This window comes from Podarcis melisellensis (genome assembly GCF_964234715.1).
Source record: "Podarcis melisellensis genome assembly, chromosome: 17".
In the NCBI taxonomy this organism is placed as follows: domain Eukaryota; kingdom Metazoa; phylum Chordata; class Lepidosauria; order Squamata; family Lacertidae; genus Podarcis; species Podarcis melisellensis.
The window spans coordinates 34189283-34204943 of NC_138534.1; the positions used below are offsets into that span (position 1 = coordinate 34189283).

At 47.6% G+C, this 15661-nt stretch overlaps 1 protein-coding gene across 2 annotated transcripts in view; it reads right to left on the reverse strand.

Moving 5' to 3' along the window:
* Positions 1–1427: 1427 nt before the first annotated feature.
* Positions 1428–15661, reverse strand: part of CORO2A (coronin 2A) — a 63188-nt gene continuing 48954 nt past the window's right edge. For both annotated transcript variants that reach the window (XM_081894376.1, XM_081894375.1), the window contains exons 6-12: positions 14408–14524; positions 13690–13794; positions 13336–13432; positions 10219–10331; positions 10020–10110; positions 7449–7708; positions 1428–4804 (exon numbers count right to left, since the gene is read on the reverse strand). In XM_081894376.1, coding sequence (XP_081750502.1) covers positions 4673–4804; positions 7449–7708; positions 10020–10110; positions 10219–10331; positions 13336–13432; positions 13690–13794; positions 14408–14524 — 915 coding nt within the window. In that variant the 3' untranslated portion in view covers positions 1428–4672. The remainder of the gene's footprint in view (positions 4805–7448; positions 7709–10019; positions 10111–10218; positions 10332–13335; positions 13433–13689; positions 13795–14407; positions 14525–15661) is intronic.

Sequence of the window (15661 nt, forward strand, 5' to 3'; positions counted from 1 at the left end):
ATGCAGAAAATGGCTGGGATCCACCTGTATTTCCCCCCAGCCTCTTCAAATGTCTCCCAGAGAGTTCCCCCCCCCAGCAGGTTAGGGGGGCTGCAAGGGTGTGAGGAGTTAGAAATCTTTGTTCTGTTTGTGCTCAGACACAATTGGATGTGGCTCTTTTACGTCATTCTGTTCTGAAGTTAACTGTATCAAAGAGTTGAAAGGGATCCGGTGGCCAAGGGACAAAAATAAATCCGGAAATACATCTCTTTGGAACTAACGTTCATATTGATATGCTGTTGGTAGTGATAGGTACAGCAACGATAAATAAAGGAGTGAGACTCTTTTGCCCAGGATATGTATATGCTGAAAATCGTATTCCAAATCAAAAAGCTGCATTTTGTAATCTGTATAAACTATGCAAATGTATGCAGTTTTGTGTAGACATTTTTGGTTTTGCAAGTAACGGAGGGGCAAGGAGCTTTCTGTAGCACACTGAAACTTCACCTACTGACCATGGGCAATATTTAGCTACACTTCTGGTAGATGAGATTCTGTAGGCGCCTGTAGTTTCAAAACATAATCTGCGGGCAGCTGGTCTCTTTTTGCTTTTAATTGAAAGCTGAGGATCTCAGGAAGCAGGATTCTGTGCCCTGTGTCACATTCTGTGCTCCTCTGGAATTGTAGTGGAGACTCCTTGGTTAGTATATCACAGGAGCTAGTGATATACTAGACTAGAGCACATATATATGTTGGGTACCAGCCAATTTAAGAAAAGAGGTGCTTGTGAACAGAAAATTACTGCTCCATTTTGAGTTTCTTTTTAAGTTATGTGGCTATCTTGGTTGGATAGCTCCTGGGCTGTATGTATGTGTAGAAGAGAAAAACCTGAAACAATGTGCTTTTTAATTGGCTGTTTTGACAGGGTGGGAGGAGACTGAAACCATCCTCCCTACTCTTCTTTCTCAAAGAGGTATTTGATGGGATTCCAGCCCAAGTGGGTGGGAAACCTGTGTAAAACTATTTGTGCATATGATTCCCCATCTTGCTGTGCCTAAATGGACAGGCAGCTTGTCAGTCATTTAAGAATAAAGTGTGTGTTTCTCATATTGTTGATGTGCCGCAGATTACTTGCACTGATAGGCATGGTCGGTAGCACTAGTAAAAACTGTAGTAGGCTACTAGCTTTTTGTGGACTTGGTTGCATGGCTGGCATGGAATCTAACTGGAACAGAGTAATACATTCGGATATTTGCTTTGGTTTAAGGATTGAATCCCATTGAATCCACTTTCTTACTGTTAAGAGTGTTTAACTTTGGCTGGATCATTCCTTGAGCAATTGTGACCAGTCAAATATCTTTCAGGTATGCCCTCCCCCCAACTGTATTCTGAATGATTTACTTCTTTTTAAATGAAGATAACAAAAAACTGAAGAATTCTGTCAATCATTAAATATAGTTAGGCACTGTTTAATAAAGCGTAACCAGTTTGCTATTACTGTATAGATATTTTCTTTTCATTTCTTTCCCTCCAACATACATGAGTAAAGCGTTGCTTTAAAATGTACCATCTCCAAGGCTTACATAGAACAGAGAAGTGATACGTTAAAAAATAACTTTCAAGTGCTGAATTACTCCATTTTCTGAAAGGTTACCAGTAAACATAATGCAGTAATTTTTTTTCAAGTAGATTTAGGATTGAGGAATCCGCTTGATAAATGGCTAACATTGCTGTCTGTTGATCAGATAAAATGCATAAAAACAAGCAAAAAATCATTTAAAGGTACACTTTAAGAATGCATTTTGAAACTTAACTTTCCCTTTGCCTTAGCTGACTACTACTTTAAATAATTTATTCTGCATTGTAAACAAGGAAAGAGAGCAATCCCACAAATTGGAGGGGGTGGTAGCCAGCATTAGTCATAATCAGAGTAGACCCACTGGAATTAATTGACTTGTCCATTGATATGAATGAGTCTACCCTAAGTATGACGTAACAATCATTTTTCTTCATCCTGATCGGGACTATCTGCACATGTCTCCTTAGCTGGAAGTATTAGAGTCTGTGCCAACAGATTCTGCATGGATGGTGCCCTAGTCCCATCCCTGTGTGTGTACAATCTGTTAAAAATAAATGCTGGATCCCTGCTCGTCAGTTGTTTGGAATAAGGGAACAGGAACCTGGATTCAGTCCCCCTTGTCAACCAGCAAAAAGGCTACACAGCAGTCTCATGCTGTTGGACTGCAACAATAAACTGTTAGCAACAGCTAGATAAAACTGATCACTCGGCTTTTTTTAGGAGCAGTGGGCAGGAGAGAGAAAATCTCTGAGATTAGCCGTAGAGGGTGGATATCAGCATTGTGCCCCGATTGAGAACATAAAGGCTAGTCACATTTGGGAGAGACAACATGATCTAGACTGTCCAATGGACAGTCAGCATGACTGTTAAAAGTTCCTAATAGATCACGGCCCTCTGGAATGAAGTGTGGAGACACTAGTTTTTAAAAGGATTGGATAAAAGTCCACAAGTAATGGGTATAAAATCCCCTTAATATTCAGAGGTCAGTTTAAAAGTGTAAAAGCTTGTTATCCAAGTAAGGTTGAGTTTCCTACAGGTTTCATGATGCCTCTCGCACTGTTCTGACCACCAGAGTAGCAAAGCCACAATTAATCCAGCTTTTCTGGGCTTGTAGCACTTCAGACTGAAGTGGAGGAATTGCCTGAATGCGCTCCCTATGTAAGCATATGCACATAGAAAAGGCGTTATGGCCAAGAGAAAACTAGGCTAGATTCTTGATATGATAACTTTGTATACACAGGAACTATCCAACCCTCTTCCCAATAATCTGAATAGTGCAATACAGGCAAAACTGCACTGTTGCTTCTACAGGTAGGATATGAGAGGCGTTGCTCTCAGCAACAAGCACTGGCAGATCTAATGCTAAGGTTAAAAAATTTATAAAAAGCAAGATGGGGAGAGGCATGCCTGGGCACAGTTTTATCAAGCCATTGGGGATTGCTGCAATTAAAAGCAGGCCTTTGGAGTGATTTTTGAACTGGTAATTATTGGTCTTTCTGAGAAGCTATGCGGAAAGTGAATGAAGGGGGGAAATCTAGCTGAAGATAGAAGTATGTGAGCACTGTAGGCCCGGTGTTACAGTGACTGGGCTGGAGTGTGCTGCTCAGTGTTGCCCTTGCTCTCACTCCTAAACAACTCTTTGAGTTTTGCCGAACTAGCCAGGGCAATGGGGGTGTTATGATTTTATTATGAGCAGGGCTGCTTGTGTTTCTTCAAGCCCCAGCTCCTGACATCGGAGGAGCCCAACCATTTTTTTGTTTTTCAGCAACAGGTCTTAACTTTCAGGACTTAGGGAGAAGTGCTTTAAAGGTATCCCGCCAGAAGACTCATCCCCCCCCCCCCGCTCCCAAAGACTCATCCCTTCGCTGTCCCAGGGCTTCACAGTCTTTGGAAAGTTCACGTGGTCAGCCCCGAGACCAGGAAGGAGAATTACGCAGACGGCAGTGCTTTGCATAGACTTGTGTGGGAATCAGCAGGCAATGGAAGATCAGGCAAAGCATTGGTCGTAGGTATCGGAGCAGAAGATGGGAAACCGTTTGAAAGAAGAGCCTTGCGATTTTGCAAAAGCGTAGTCCTAGAAATAGGCTCTGAACCAGATGAAATGGGGAAGGACGGAATATTCTGTAAGATGAGCTCGAAATTGGATGTCTGAACTCCTTTCTGGACATTGCCCTGCAATGTCCCATGTTAATTCTGGCAACAATATTCAGTGGAAAAGTGGGAAGAAGCAACTAGTGGAAGGTTGGGTTTGAGGCAACTGGAAGGAAGCCAGTTCAGAGAATTGGTCCTCAGTCTATTGTTGGCTTAAGGCATGAAGTGATTCTGGGGAAATATTATGAGTGAAGTTAAAAGATGACTGTATTGACAGGAGCTGCAGATATGCTCTGGTTACAACCTGGTCTGCCTCACGAGGCTCAACAATGAAACATCCCTTTCAAAAGCTTGGCTTTTGAAATTAGTTCCCCTTTATAACCAAACAAACCTACATTCCTGATTTTGCCTTTACTGATTACAGACTCCCATTTCTTTGCTTGAGTGCAACCATATTTGCAAAGGAAAACCCATAAAACTAAGGGAAGCGGATGACTTCGACATGCCCCCCCCCCAAACCATCATCGACCACAAGAGAGACAAAAGTAATTCAGTGTAGAAACAGCCTGCTCTGTTCAGCTCTGGGGAGGAACAGAGAAGAGTCCTGAGCCACTTCGCCTTCATGTTGCAACGGTTCATTGCTGGACAGCCTGGATGAGTCAAAACCACCACAAGGCCAAGCTCAGATGGGCACCGGGGACTTGGAAGATGCCCTCGCTGCTCCTCAATGAAGTACCAGGCACACAGGCACGAGGGAGCTGATGGAGCCTCTGCCTTCACACTGAGACTTCCCAGAGTGACTCTTGGGCCACTTTCAAACCAGTTCGTTCTCTGGTTCAAAGAAGTAAACAAAGCACCCGTAAGAATCCCAGCGGCCTCTTGCTTCCAGAAAATGGGCACTTGAGGCAGGCAATGAGTTGCCTATAAGATCTCAAGTCCTCCTAATCCAAAATCTCCCCGCAGTAGTACTTGGAGGCAACCATTGTCCTGGAGTCTGAGCCGCCTTCCAAAGGCGACGTCCCGTCAGAACCTGCCGGAATCCATGCGAAGGTTTTTAATCTCCAGCTCCAGCTGTTTGATCTGCACGTCCCGCTGAATCGTCAGTTCGCGGAGCCTCCGGATTTCTTCCTGCTGCCGGTAAAACATCTGCAGCAGCTGGAAAGCAAAGGTTTCACAAGTCACTATGCTATCTATAGCCACCACGATTTTTTTAACCATCCGACGTCTATTTGAAACTGTATAGATCAGCGGTGGCCAAACTCATGACTCTGGTAAGACATTTTAAGAGGCCCTGGCAGCCCCAAAGGTGAGTGCAGCTAATTAATTAAAAAATAATTATACCCTGCCCATCTGACTGGGTTGTCCCAGCTTGTGCAGTGCTGAGCAAGCCACCGCCATTGACAGCAAGCCATTGAGTGCTCCAGAAACAGTAAGGAACGCTCTGATATTTCCCAAGTGCTGGTGAAACATCCTTTTCTGTTTCCAGGGTACCCTGACCTGCTCCTACTGATGGTGGGTTGTTTAGCTGTAGCCATGCCAAAACTGACCCCAAGGGTTTGATGGGAGAGGTTTCATCTCTCAAGACTAGGGGGAAAGAACTCAGTATATAAGAGGCTTGAGAATTTTACAAGTTTCCATAAGTTTGCCAAAGTTAACGAGCCTTCGTTAGTAATTTTAAGATATGCGAGTTCCTCCAAAGGACTGGTGCCCAAACCTCCCCCTGCCCCATGAACCACTTGAAAATTGGCGAGGGTCATGGCGGACCACTAAATGATTTTTCTGCCTCCTGTAGGAATTGTAATGCCCTGTGCTAGATGCTGTAGGATCTTTAATCATGTTTTATTTCTTGCATTGCATTTTGTTGCATTGCAGTTAGAATTCCACACTGACTTTTTTCTCACTGCTTCCTCCTGCTCACTCTTTTGTGTTGCTAATCCTCTCCACAATATTCAATGGTCTCCCGCCCTGTCACTTCTGACATGTCCCGCTCACCTGGATGGACCATCGGTTTCTAAGAACGATGGAGCAGGCGCTGTGCCTGCCGTCCTTAGCAGACACAACACAGACCGCATGAATGAAGCTCAGTCGCAGTTTGAAAGCCCCTGGAGTACTGAAATTATCTCAGTTCTGGGAGGTGGAATGGCTCTGTATGGGTGTGCATGAGCCCCACTGGAGGGCTGGCAGACTGCGAATGTGGGTCTTGGGTTGAAAAATATTAGTGCCCTCCCCACGGGTGGCACTGTGGGTTAAACCACAGAGCCTAGGACTTGCCAAACAGAAGGTTGGCAGTTCGAATCCCTGCGACGGGGTGAGCTCCCGTTGCTCGGTCCCTGCTCCTGCCAACCTAGCAGTTCGAAAGCATGTCAAAGTGCAAGTAGATAAATAGGTACCATTCTGGTGGGAAGGTAAACGGTGTTTCGTTTCTGTGTGCTGCTCTGGTTCGCCAGAAGCGGCTTAGTCATGCTGGCCACATGACCCGGAAGCTGTACGCCGGCTCCCTCGGCCAATAAAGCGAGATGAGCGCCGCAACCCCAAAATCGGCCACAACTGGACCTAATGGTCAGGGGTCCTTTTACTACCCACCCCAGTAGGGCTGGCCAATATCAGCTTTTCAACATCACGGTCAACAGCACGGTCTGGTTTTCAACAGCACGGTCTGGTGATATGCCGCGATGTTGGAAGAAAAGATGCACTGGCCTCTGCCCACAAGACACCAGGTGAAACCGCCCCAGCTCTCACCTAGACAGCTGAGGAGGTTTCACCCAGGCTTGTAGGCTGGGACAATGTTTGCGCAGCTCAGCTGGGGAATCAGGAAGGTTCCCCCTCCCCAGGTGAAACAGCCCTGGTGCTCTTGCAGCTTGCCCACAAGCGGGAGAAACATTGGGGCTCCTTTAACTGCTCGCTACGGGGAGTGGCAACCGTGCTCCCCTCAGCTGAGCAGTTTCACAGAGCCCCCACCCCACCGCCGGCTTGCAGGAGCCAGCGCTGGGCTGAGGTCTCCTTTAACTGTTCAACTGAGGCAAGGGCAGCTGCACACTCCTCAGTTGAGCAGTTTAAATATGCTGAGGGAGGAACAAGCTGTATTGGCGCCTTGCCCAACTGGGCAAGCCGATACTCTTTGTACTGCTTTGCACACCCCGAGAAAGGGGACTTTCCTTGCTCTGGACTCCCAGCTAGCTAATTTCCAGCTTAGGTAAAGGTAAAGGGACCCCTGACCATTAGGTCCAGTTGTGACCGACTCTGGGGTTGCGGCGCTCATCTCGCTTTACTGGCCGAGGGAGCCGGCATACAGCTTCTGGGTCATGTGGCCAGCATGACTAAGCCGCTTCTGGCAAACCAGAGCAGCGCACGGAAACACCGTTTACCTTCCCCTATTTATCTACTTGCACTTTGACGTGCTTTCGAACTGCTAGGTGGGCAGGAGCAGGGACCGAGCAATGGGGCACTCGCGGGGGTTCAAACCATCGACCTTCTGATCGGCAAGTCCTAGGCTCTGTGGTTTAACCAGAGCAGCGCACGGAAACACCGTTTACCTTCCCGCCAGAGCGGTACCTATTTATCTACTTGCACTTTGACGTGCTTTTGAACTGCTAGATGGGCAGGAACAGGGACCGAGCAATGGGACACTCGCAGGGATTCGAGCCGCCGACCTTCTGATCGGCAAGTCCTAGGCTCTGTGGTTTAACCAGAGCAGCGCATGGAAACACCATTTAGCTTCCCGCCGGAGCGGTAGCACCCACTTTAAGCTGCTCATCTTGACTTGCCAACAAGGCTTCTTCTCTCTGTCAGACAATCATACCTCATTTTCTGTTTTGGGCGGAGGACACTCAAAAACATCAAAGCCGTTTGCCAGCCCAATTTTCCTGTCTTCTGGCCGTCTCTCCTCAGCCTTCCAGTACCCCCATCTCTCTTGAACCCTGCTTGGCTTTTCAATGATGTCTGCCACCCTGGTCCGCAGCTGGGCAGGCTCTGTGGCTTCCAGCACTGCCTCCTTTGCAGAGAGTGGTGGCAAAGAGTTCAAGATGACGGAGCCTGGTCTCAGAGACATCAAGACGGGGCCTGCGGGCAACAGGAAGGAGCATTTGGCAGGAAGATCAGGAAGATCAGAGGATTTCAGAACAGACTCTGAAGACGATGCCTTATGAGGAACGGCTAAGGGAGCTGGGCATGTTTAGCCTGGAGAAGAGGGGGTTAAGGGGTGATATGATAGCCATGTTCAAATATATAAAAGGATGTCACATAGAGGAGGGAGAAAGGTTGTTTTCTGCTGCTCCAGAGAAGCGGACACGGAGCAATGGATCCAAACTACAAAAAAGAAGATTCAACCTAAACATTAGGAAGAACTTCCTGACAGTAAGAGCTGTTCGACAGTGGAATTTGCTGCCAAGGAGTGTGGTGGAGTCTCCCTCTTTGGAGGTCTTTAAGCAGAGGCTTGACAACCATATGTCAGGAGTGCTCTAATGGTGTTCCTGCTTGGCAGGGGGTTGGACTCGATGGCCCTTGTGGTCTCTTCCAACTCTATGATTCTATGACTCACAGAGGTTTTTAGAGTCAAGCCAGTGAATGTCAGAAAGAAGCAGATTTCACTCATTCCAGTAATGAAGCCTGTGAAAACTGATATACAGTGGTATCTCGGGTTAAGTACGTCATTCGTTCCGGAGGTCCGTTCTTAACCTGAAACTGTTCTTAACCTGAAGCACCACTTTAGCTAATGGGGCCTCCCACTGCCAGCGGAGCACAATTTCTGTTCTCATCCTGAAGCAAAGTTCTTAACCCAAGGCTATTTCTATTTTAGCAGAGTCTGTAGTCCGAAGTGTATGCAACCCGAGGTACCACTGTACTTTGCACTAGAGAAAGTACAAACGACTAGGGCTTTTCAGATTTTCAGCATTGTGACGTATCACCAGCCAAACATTGTGATATAGTGATACACTGCGATGTTGAAAAGCGGAGGGAGGAACAAGCTGCATTGGGCCTAGCCCCATGAGACACCAGAGTCAATCTGCCTCAGCTCTGTTGGCGGAGCAGCAGCTGTTTCACCCCAGCACCTCACAGGACCAAATCTGATGCAGCTCGTTCCTCCACACACTGGGCCACAGGCGTAAGAGAAAGTCCCTCTGCCGCCAACGCTTGGCACACTGAGGGAAGAACGAGCTGCATTGGCCCCAGCAGCTCACTCCTCCCTCAGTTTGAGGGCCAAAGCGCAATGGGGCCCTCAACCGGTGCCGGTACAGTGTGGGTGAAGGTGCCATTGCGCTCTTGCCCTCAAACAGGTCCTGGGTGATGTATCAATACATGGTTTTTTTCTATCATTTTGCCCAATTTCTTTGGCTAGGCCAAAAGAGAATGATTCTTCCACGCACCAGAGCTCCAAGGACTCAAGCCTTAAGAGACTGTCTCAGGTGACCGTTACACATTCACTGCAGTAGTGAAGGGCCTACATTTCTGTAGCTTCATGTCTCAACGTTGCTCATGCTTAAAGCAGGGGCAGGGAATCTCCAGACCATTTGGCCTGCTAGGCCTCCTTTGGCCTGCTAGGCCTCCTTTGGCCCACGAGGTTGCTCCCCCTAAACCACATCTGTCTGCCCGATACCTCTCATCCACTGATGTCCAGTGTTGGGTAGGTACCAACCTGGCTACAAAGGAACAACTGAACTTATGATGAGCTCCTTAACGGGAGCAAGGTGTGCTCATACAGTGGATGCTCGGGTTGCGAACATGATCCATGCGGGATGCACATTCGCAACCCGCAGCGGTGTGTCTGCGCTCGTGCGGGTTGCGATTCGGCACTTCTGCACATGCGCAAAGCGCGATTTAGGGCTTCTGCACATGCGTGACTGCCGAAGCCCGGAAGTAACCCATTCCGGTACTTCCGGGCTTCGGCGGTCCATAACCCGAAAAAACACAACCTGAAGCGTCTGTATCCCGAGGTATGACTGTACTACCATTCAGCTGATGGGCAGGGAAGCATACCTTCCATAGAACTGTAAGGGATCACGAGGGTCATCTAGTCTTACCCCCTGAAATGCAGGAATGTTTTGTCCAACATGGGGCTCAAAACCACAATCCTGAGGTTAAGAGTCTCATGCTCGACTGACAGAGCTATCCGAGCAGTTCCCAGTTACACCAAGCGGTTTCAACAGAAAGCACTTGTCACTATGGGAATAGCAAAGCCAGGAAGGAGGTGGGGAGGAGAGTGAGAAATATGGGAAGTTGGCGCTTGAAGGGCATCTTGCGCAGGGTCCGTGCTCAAACCTAGCAATGCTCCTACAGGTGTGTCGCTCACCTGATCCTCTAGTTCTGCCATTAACACGATGCAGGACCAGAGAGAGGACATCATTTTGATTCAGGCCCTTTGGGTCTCACTGACCTTTATTACTGCCGCTTAGCCATTCTTGTGCCGTCAGGGCTGGCTGGGCTCCAGCTGTCATCGGGTAGATGTCTTCCTGGTACGATTCAGACTGCAGAGAGATACCAGAGCACACCGGCTTACGTCTGGGCAAGTGCCGCCCCCCCCCCCCAGCCCTGTTTAGAAACCACCCGGAGAAAGCCAGGAGAAATTCACTCACCCGACGCGGAACTATCATAGACACTGGCTCTATCATGTACTTGGCTGGGATCAGTTTGTAGAATCGGAAGATCTCGCAGGAAGAGACATCTAGACCCCTCTTTGGCATGAAACCTAAAGACAGGGGAAGCGGGGAGAAGTGTTATGGCAATGTGAAACTAGACATGCACTGGCCAACACTGCTAATAAAACTGGCAATTACCACAATCCCATTATGCAAATCTGTGGTGTGACTGCATTCGGAATACTGTGAACAGATCTCGCCGCCTGACCTCCCAAAGCTGGAAAAGGTTCAGGGAAGTGCAGCTAAAATGATTGAGGCACTGATAAAACTAACAATTGCCACTAGTCATGATGGTCATGTTCTGTCTCTACTGCTGGAGGCAGTAAGTTTCTGAATACAGTGGACGCTCGTGTTGCAAACTTGATCCGTGTGGGATGTTGTTGTTGTTTAGTCGTTTAGTCGTGTCCGACTCTTCGTGACCCCATGGACCAGAGCATGCCAGGCACTCCTGTCTTCCACTGCCTCCCGCAGTTTGGTCAAACTCATGCTGGTAACCTCGAAAACACTATCCAACCATCTCGTCCTCTGTCGCCCCCTTCTCCTTGTGCCCTCCATCTTTCCCAACATCAGGGTCTTTTCCAGGGAGTCTTCTCTTCTCATGAGGTGGCCAAAGTACTGGAGCCTCAGGTTCACGATCTGTCCTTCTAGTGAGCACTCAGCGCTGATTTCCTTAAGAATGGATAGGTTGGTTCTTCTTGCAGTCCATGGGACTCTCAAGAGTCTCCTCCAGCACCATAATTCAAAATCCGTGTGGGATACATGTTCGCAACCCGCAGCAGCGCATCTGCGCACACACAGGTTGCGATTCGGCGCTTCTGGGCATGCACAAAGCGCAATTTAGTGCTTCTGCGCATCCACCGAAACCTGGAAGTAACCCGTTCCGGTACTTCTGGGTTTTGGCGGGTCCATAACCCGAAAAAACGCAACCTGAAGTGTCTGTAACCCGAGGTATGACTTACCACTTGTGAGGAAGCACAAGTACAGAGCTCCATTTCTGGTTACAAGTTTCCCACAACATCTAGTTGGCCACTGCAACAGCAGAATGCTGGACTAGATGGGCCACTGATTGAGGGAGACACTTACGAGATCCTTAACATGGGGCCTAAAACTCCAGCTGCTCCTCTTCCTCTACGAACATGCAGGGAGACTTGTGGAGGGGGGAAACTGAGAGCAGGGAGTGAGGTTGGCCTCTTATGTCTTTACCTCCCATCCTGCACTGACGACATTGTCTTTCTCCAACCATCACAGAATACACTGCTTCCCTCTCTGTGCAATTTTTCTCTCCCATCCAACTCCTCTTAAACGTTGCTGCCTCTGTCTCCAACCTCATGTGGGAACAAGTTGGAAAACTCTCCTGTCTCTTTAACAGCCACTCCATTTTTCTCTGCTGGTCTCGCTGCCTCACCCTTCGTTTGCTTTGCGGCAAAATCTACAGTAGCAAGCGGGAAGTGACTTGCGTCAGGAAAAGCCCAGAGCTACTGTTGAGAAGTGTTGGGATGCAACTCGGCTTGCAGTGGAGGCTGATGTGTTTGCTTGGGTAAGCGTGGGTGGAAGATCCTGTTTTAGACTGTCCTTTCCAACCTACGTAATTGGTGCTGACCTTCTCTCAGGCGTTAGACCTCTCAGGGTTGCTGATCTCATTTCCTAGGGCTTGTTGAATTTTTCAACTTCCAAATTCCAAAATGAGGGGTTCTGAAAAGTTGCAGCATGACTTGGGGATTCAAAAGATATTTTGGCTACATTAATATAATTTAGAATCATAGAATTGTAGAGTTGGAAGGGATTCTGAGGATCATCCGTATTGCAGGAATATATAGCTGTCCCATTTGGGGATCGAACCTGCGACCTTGGCATTATCAGCACCATGCTCTAATCTACTGAGCTATTCAGTTTTGCTTGGGAAGTAAAACTGCGTAAAACTGCATAGTAATCATTAAAAATGACTAAGTACATGTAGCTATTATTATTGTTATTATTATTATTATTATTATTATTGGGCACTGACTGACATTTTCAGAAGGTAAAATTAAAATTCTTTGGTTTTCCAAAAGCAGTTTTTGTGCCTCTTCACCAAACATAAACGGACCAAGCTAAACATTGTCTGATCACAAAAAGAATAGCGGGTTTGAATTCCTCACACCCGAAAGCATATTTTTAAGACCCTCTCGCTGAAGAAATTTGCAAAAATTAAATTCACCCCCTAAAATGACACACCCTACTCATTTCCTCCTCCTTTGCTTTTCTCCTCGAGAGGAGAGACATCCTTTGTGTCTCTACCTTAGATACACAGAACCAGGATCTTTTCTCTCAAACATGCATTTCCTGTAATCAAAGTAACTTTCTTATTTTCCTAAACTCAGTGTCTCCATGTAATTACATCAAGGGCAAAGTGTGCTCTTCCAACAGAGATTCAGTATTAACGTCGGCGGAGCGTTTTAACTAGAAAATGCCAACAGCTACAACCTCCTCCTCTGAAGTTGGGGGGCTGTTTAAAGAGACTGAGGATTCGGCTGGGCTATAGCCAAGCAATCCCTCCCCTTTGCACCCCCAGAGAAGGAGGTCTGTTAGTTGGAACAGAAAATGGTTGCTCTGTGGTGCAGTTTCATATTCAGATAGAAGCTTCATGCACACCATGTGTTTAAAGCCCAGTTAAAAGACACTGCTTCCCCCCCGGGAACTCTGCTGGGAATTGTAGCTTTGTGAAGAGCTAAACTACAGTTCCCAGGATTATTGGGGGGGGGAAGCCTTGTATGCTTTGTATGCTGTGTACACAGCTGAAGAGTGGGGGGAGAAAAGAAAGGCCTCTTAGAATTGTATTTTTGAACAGCCTGAAGTAAAGCAATAGTTCTCTGATGAAATTCCCTCCGTGGCGAAAGGGAAGTGGCGAAAGGAAGAACCTCAGCCACATTGCACAGCTGTGACAAAACTGAAGGCAAGGAGGAACAGACCGAGGCCCGTTATCTTCCCATGACAAGCTGCCTCCTGCCCTATCGGTTGTTCACGGACACCCCTTTATCGCACATCACCAGCAATGAAAATGGCTGCAAAGCTCACCGATTCCTTTCTGGGGCAAAGGGGAGCGGTACTCCATCAGGTAATTGAGGTATGGCTTCTCCGAACTTATCTCGTAGTACCTGATGTTCCCGTCACCCTAGAGATAATGGAAGAGAGAAGAGGGCAGTGTTGTATCCAAGAGAAGGGTGTGCTTGGCTCCCAACACATCATTTGGCGGAAGACATTTCATGGTCCCCAGCTAAAGAATCCTGCCACCGTTCTTAACTCGCTCAAATGCCCGTTCCACGTGGAGAGCGGTTTCAACAGCCAAGCATGGGAATCTAGTTATTGCACAAGTTTTATTTATAGTCTTGCCCACATACTTAAGACTCTGTAGCAAGGGCAAGGACTCACCTTGCCCAGCACATACAGCATGTGTGTGTCCGAGTCATAGAAAGGAAACAAGAGACCCGAGGAACCGTCCATATCCTCCTCTACTAAAGGCACGGAAAGGTCACCCTGCATGAGGAAACCAGAAACGACAGCTATAAAGTGGCAAAACACAACAAGAACAACAAATGCAGTTCCAGAAGGATTTAGAGCAGGGGCCGCCAACCTTTTGGGGCCACTGGGCACATAGGGCGCTTGCACCAGTCACAAAATGGCTGCTGTGGGGGCCTGGCATAAAACAAAATGGCTGCCACATCTAAAAGAGCAGGGAAAGTGACACAAAATGGCGCAGGCATGCCATGCCCCACATCAGCCACTGTTGTACTCTCTCACAGAGAGAAGCTCTTTGCACATCTCTGTTCATAATTGCTTTGATTTGTTTGTTTGCTTGCTTGTCGTCCATCTGGCTGGGTTGCCCCAGCCACTCTGGGCGGCTCCCAACAACAAAATATATACTAAAAGCACAATACAACATCACACACTAATAGCTTCCCTGAACAGGGCTGCCTTCAGATGTCTTTTTAAAAGCACATAGCTGTTTATCTGTCTGATACTATATTTGAATGAGCTTTAGTGTGTGCGCACGGCCTAAACAGCAGAGAGAGAGACAGAGCTAAAGTGTTGATCTGTGATGGAACCATTAGCGTGGCGAGTGCCTGAAATGGTTTGCTGAGCAACTCACCTGATCCCATAGTGCAATTTGCCTGTTGTTCCACCTCGATGTCCCCGTGGAGAGCAGCTTTTTCATGTTTCCTAGAAACAAAACTTTATTCACTCTGTGAGACTTGTTGTTTGCTTCCTGCAAGAAGACATGGCGTGTTACTCAGAGGAAATCAAGCACACCAAATGCTGCTTCTTTCAATGAAACTCATCTGCACCTGCCTATTGCCTGAAGTTTTGAGAACCCTCCACCATCAAAATTCACAGCATTCGCTTATCTCCCTGTACAGCTGATGCAGCAATACAGTGGTACCTCGGGTTACATATGCTTCAGGTTACAGACTCCGCTAACCCAGAAATATTACCTCGGGTTAAGAACTTTGCTTCAGGATGAGAACAGAAATCGTGCTCCAGCGGCGCAGCAGCAGCAGGAAGCTCCATTAGCTAAAGTGGTTCTTCAGGTTAAGAACGGACCTCCGGAACGAACTAAGTACTTAACCTGAGGTACCACTGTATATGATTTGGAAGCCATACCAGACTAATTTAAGGCAGACTGTCAAGGCAGGGCTTGTCAGGCCTCTAGGGGAACGCCAGTGTGCTCCTGGGGAACGATCACATTACACACCAACTGATGAATCATCTGAGCTAGAAAACTACATAGAGGACTGTCCTCTTAAAGGCTTCTCTTGCAGGGACCCTCTTGCATATTCCACTTAAATCAGCAGCGTGTACCACAGGCCTTGGGACACAGAAACACTTCACAGGAGCAATGAAGAGGCTAACTGGGAATCAGGATCCCAGGTAGATAAGTGACAGGAGCGAGCCAGCAGTAAATCACACCCTGCCTGTTGGAGTTAACTCTTTATTAGCAAGAATAGGATCTGCACAGACTTGGCTGAGCGTCAAGTCTAATGAGCACAGCAGCTCATCCCCAGTAGTTCTTGCCCCGTGGATCAATTGCCCAGACTAAAGGTTCCTGTCTCCCCACAGCCATCTAAGTCTCCTTTCCAGGTTTCCCTCCCCCAAACAATCGGAGACTGCACCTGCATGCCTTGTTCTTCCCACTTCATGCCTCTCCTGGTTCTGGGAGACTAGGGAGGAGGCTAGCTTGTTGCAGCACAAGGGGAAGACACCCTTGTTCTTATCAGCTTCCATTTCTGATTCTGGATTACTCTCAGCCACAGACTGTCTTAGCACACTAAGCCCTGTTACGCCTTTAGCTTCTGACACCAGCTCTTCCCAATCTTCTCCCTCTGATTACTCGTCATCGTCCCAC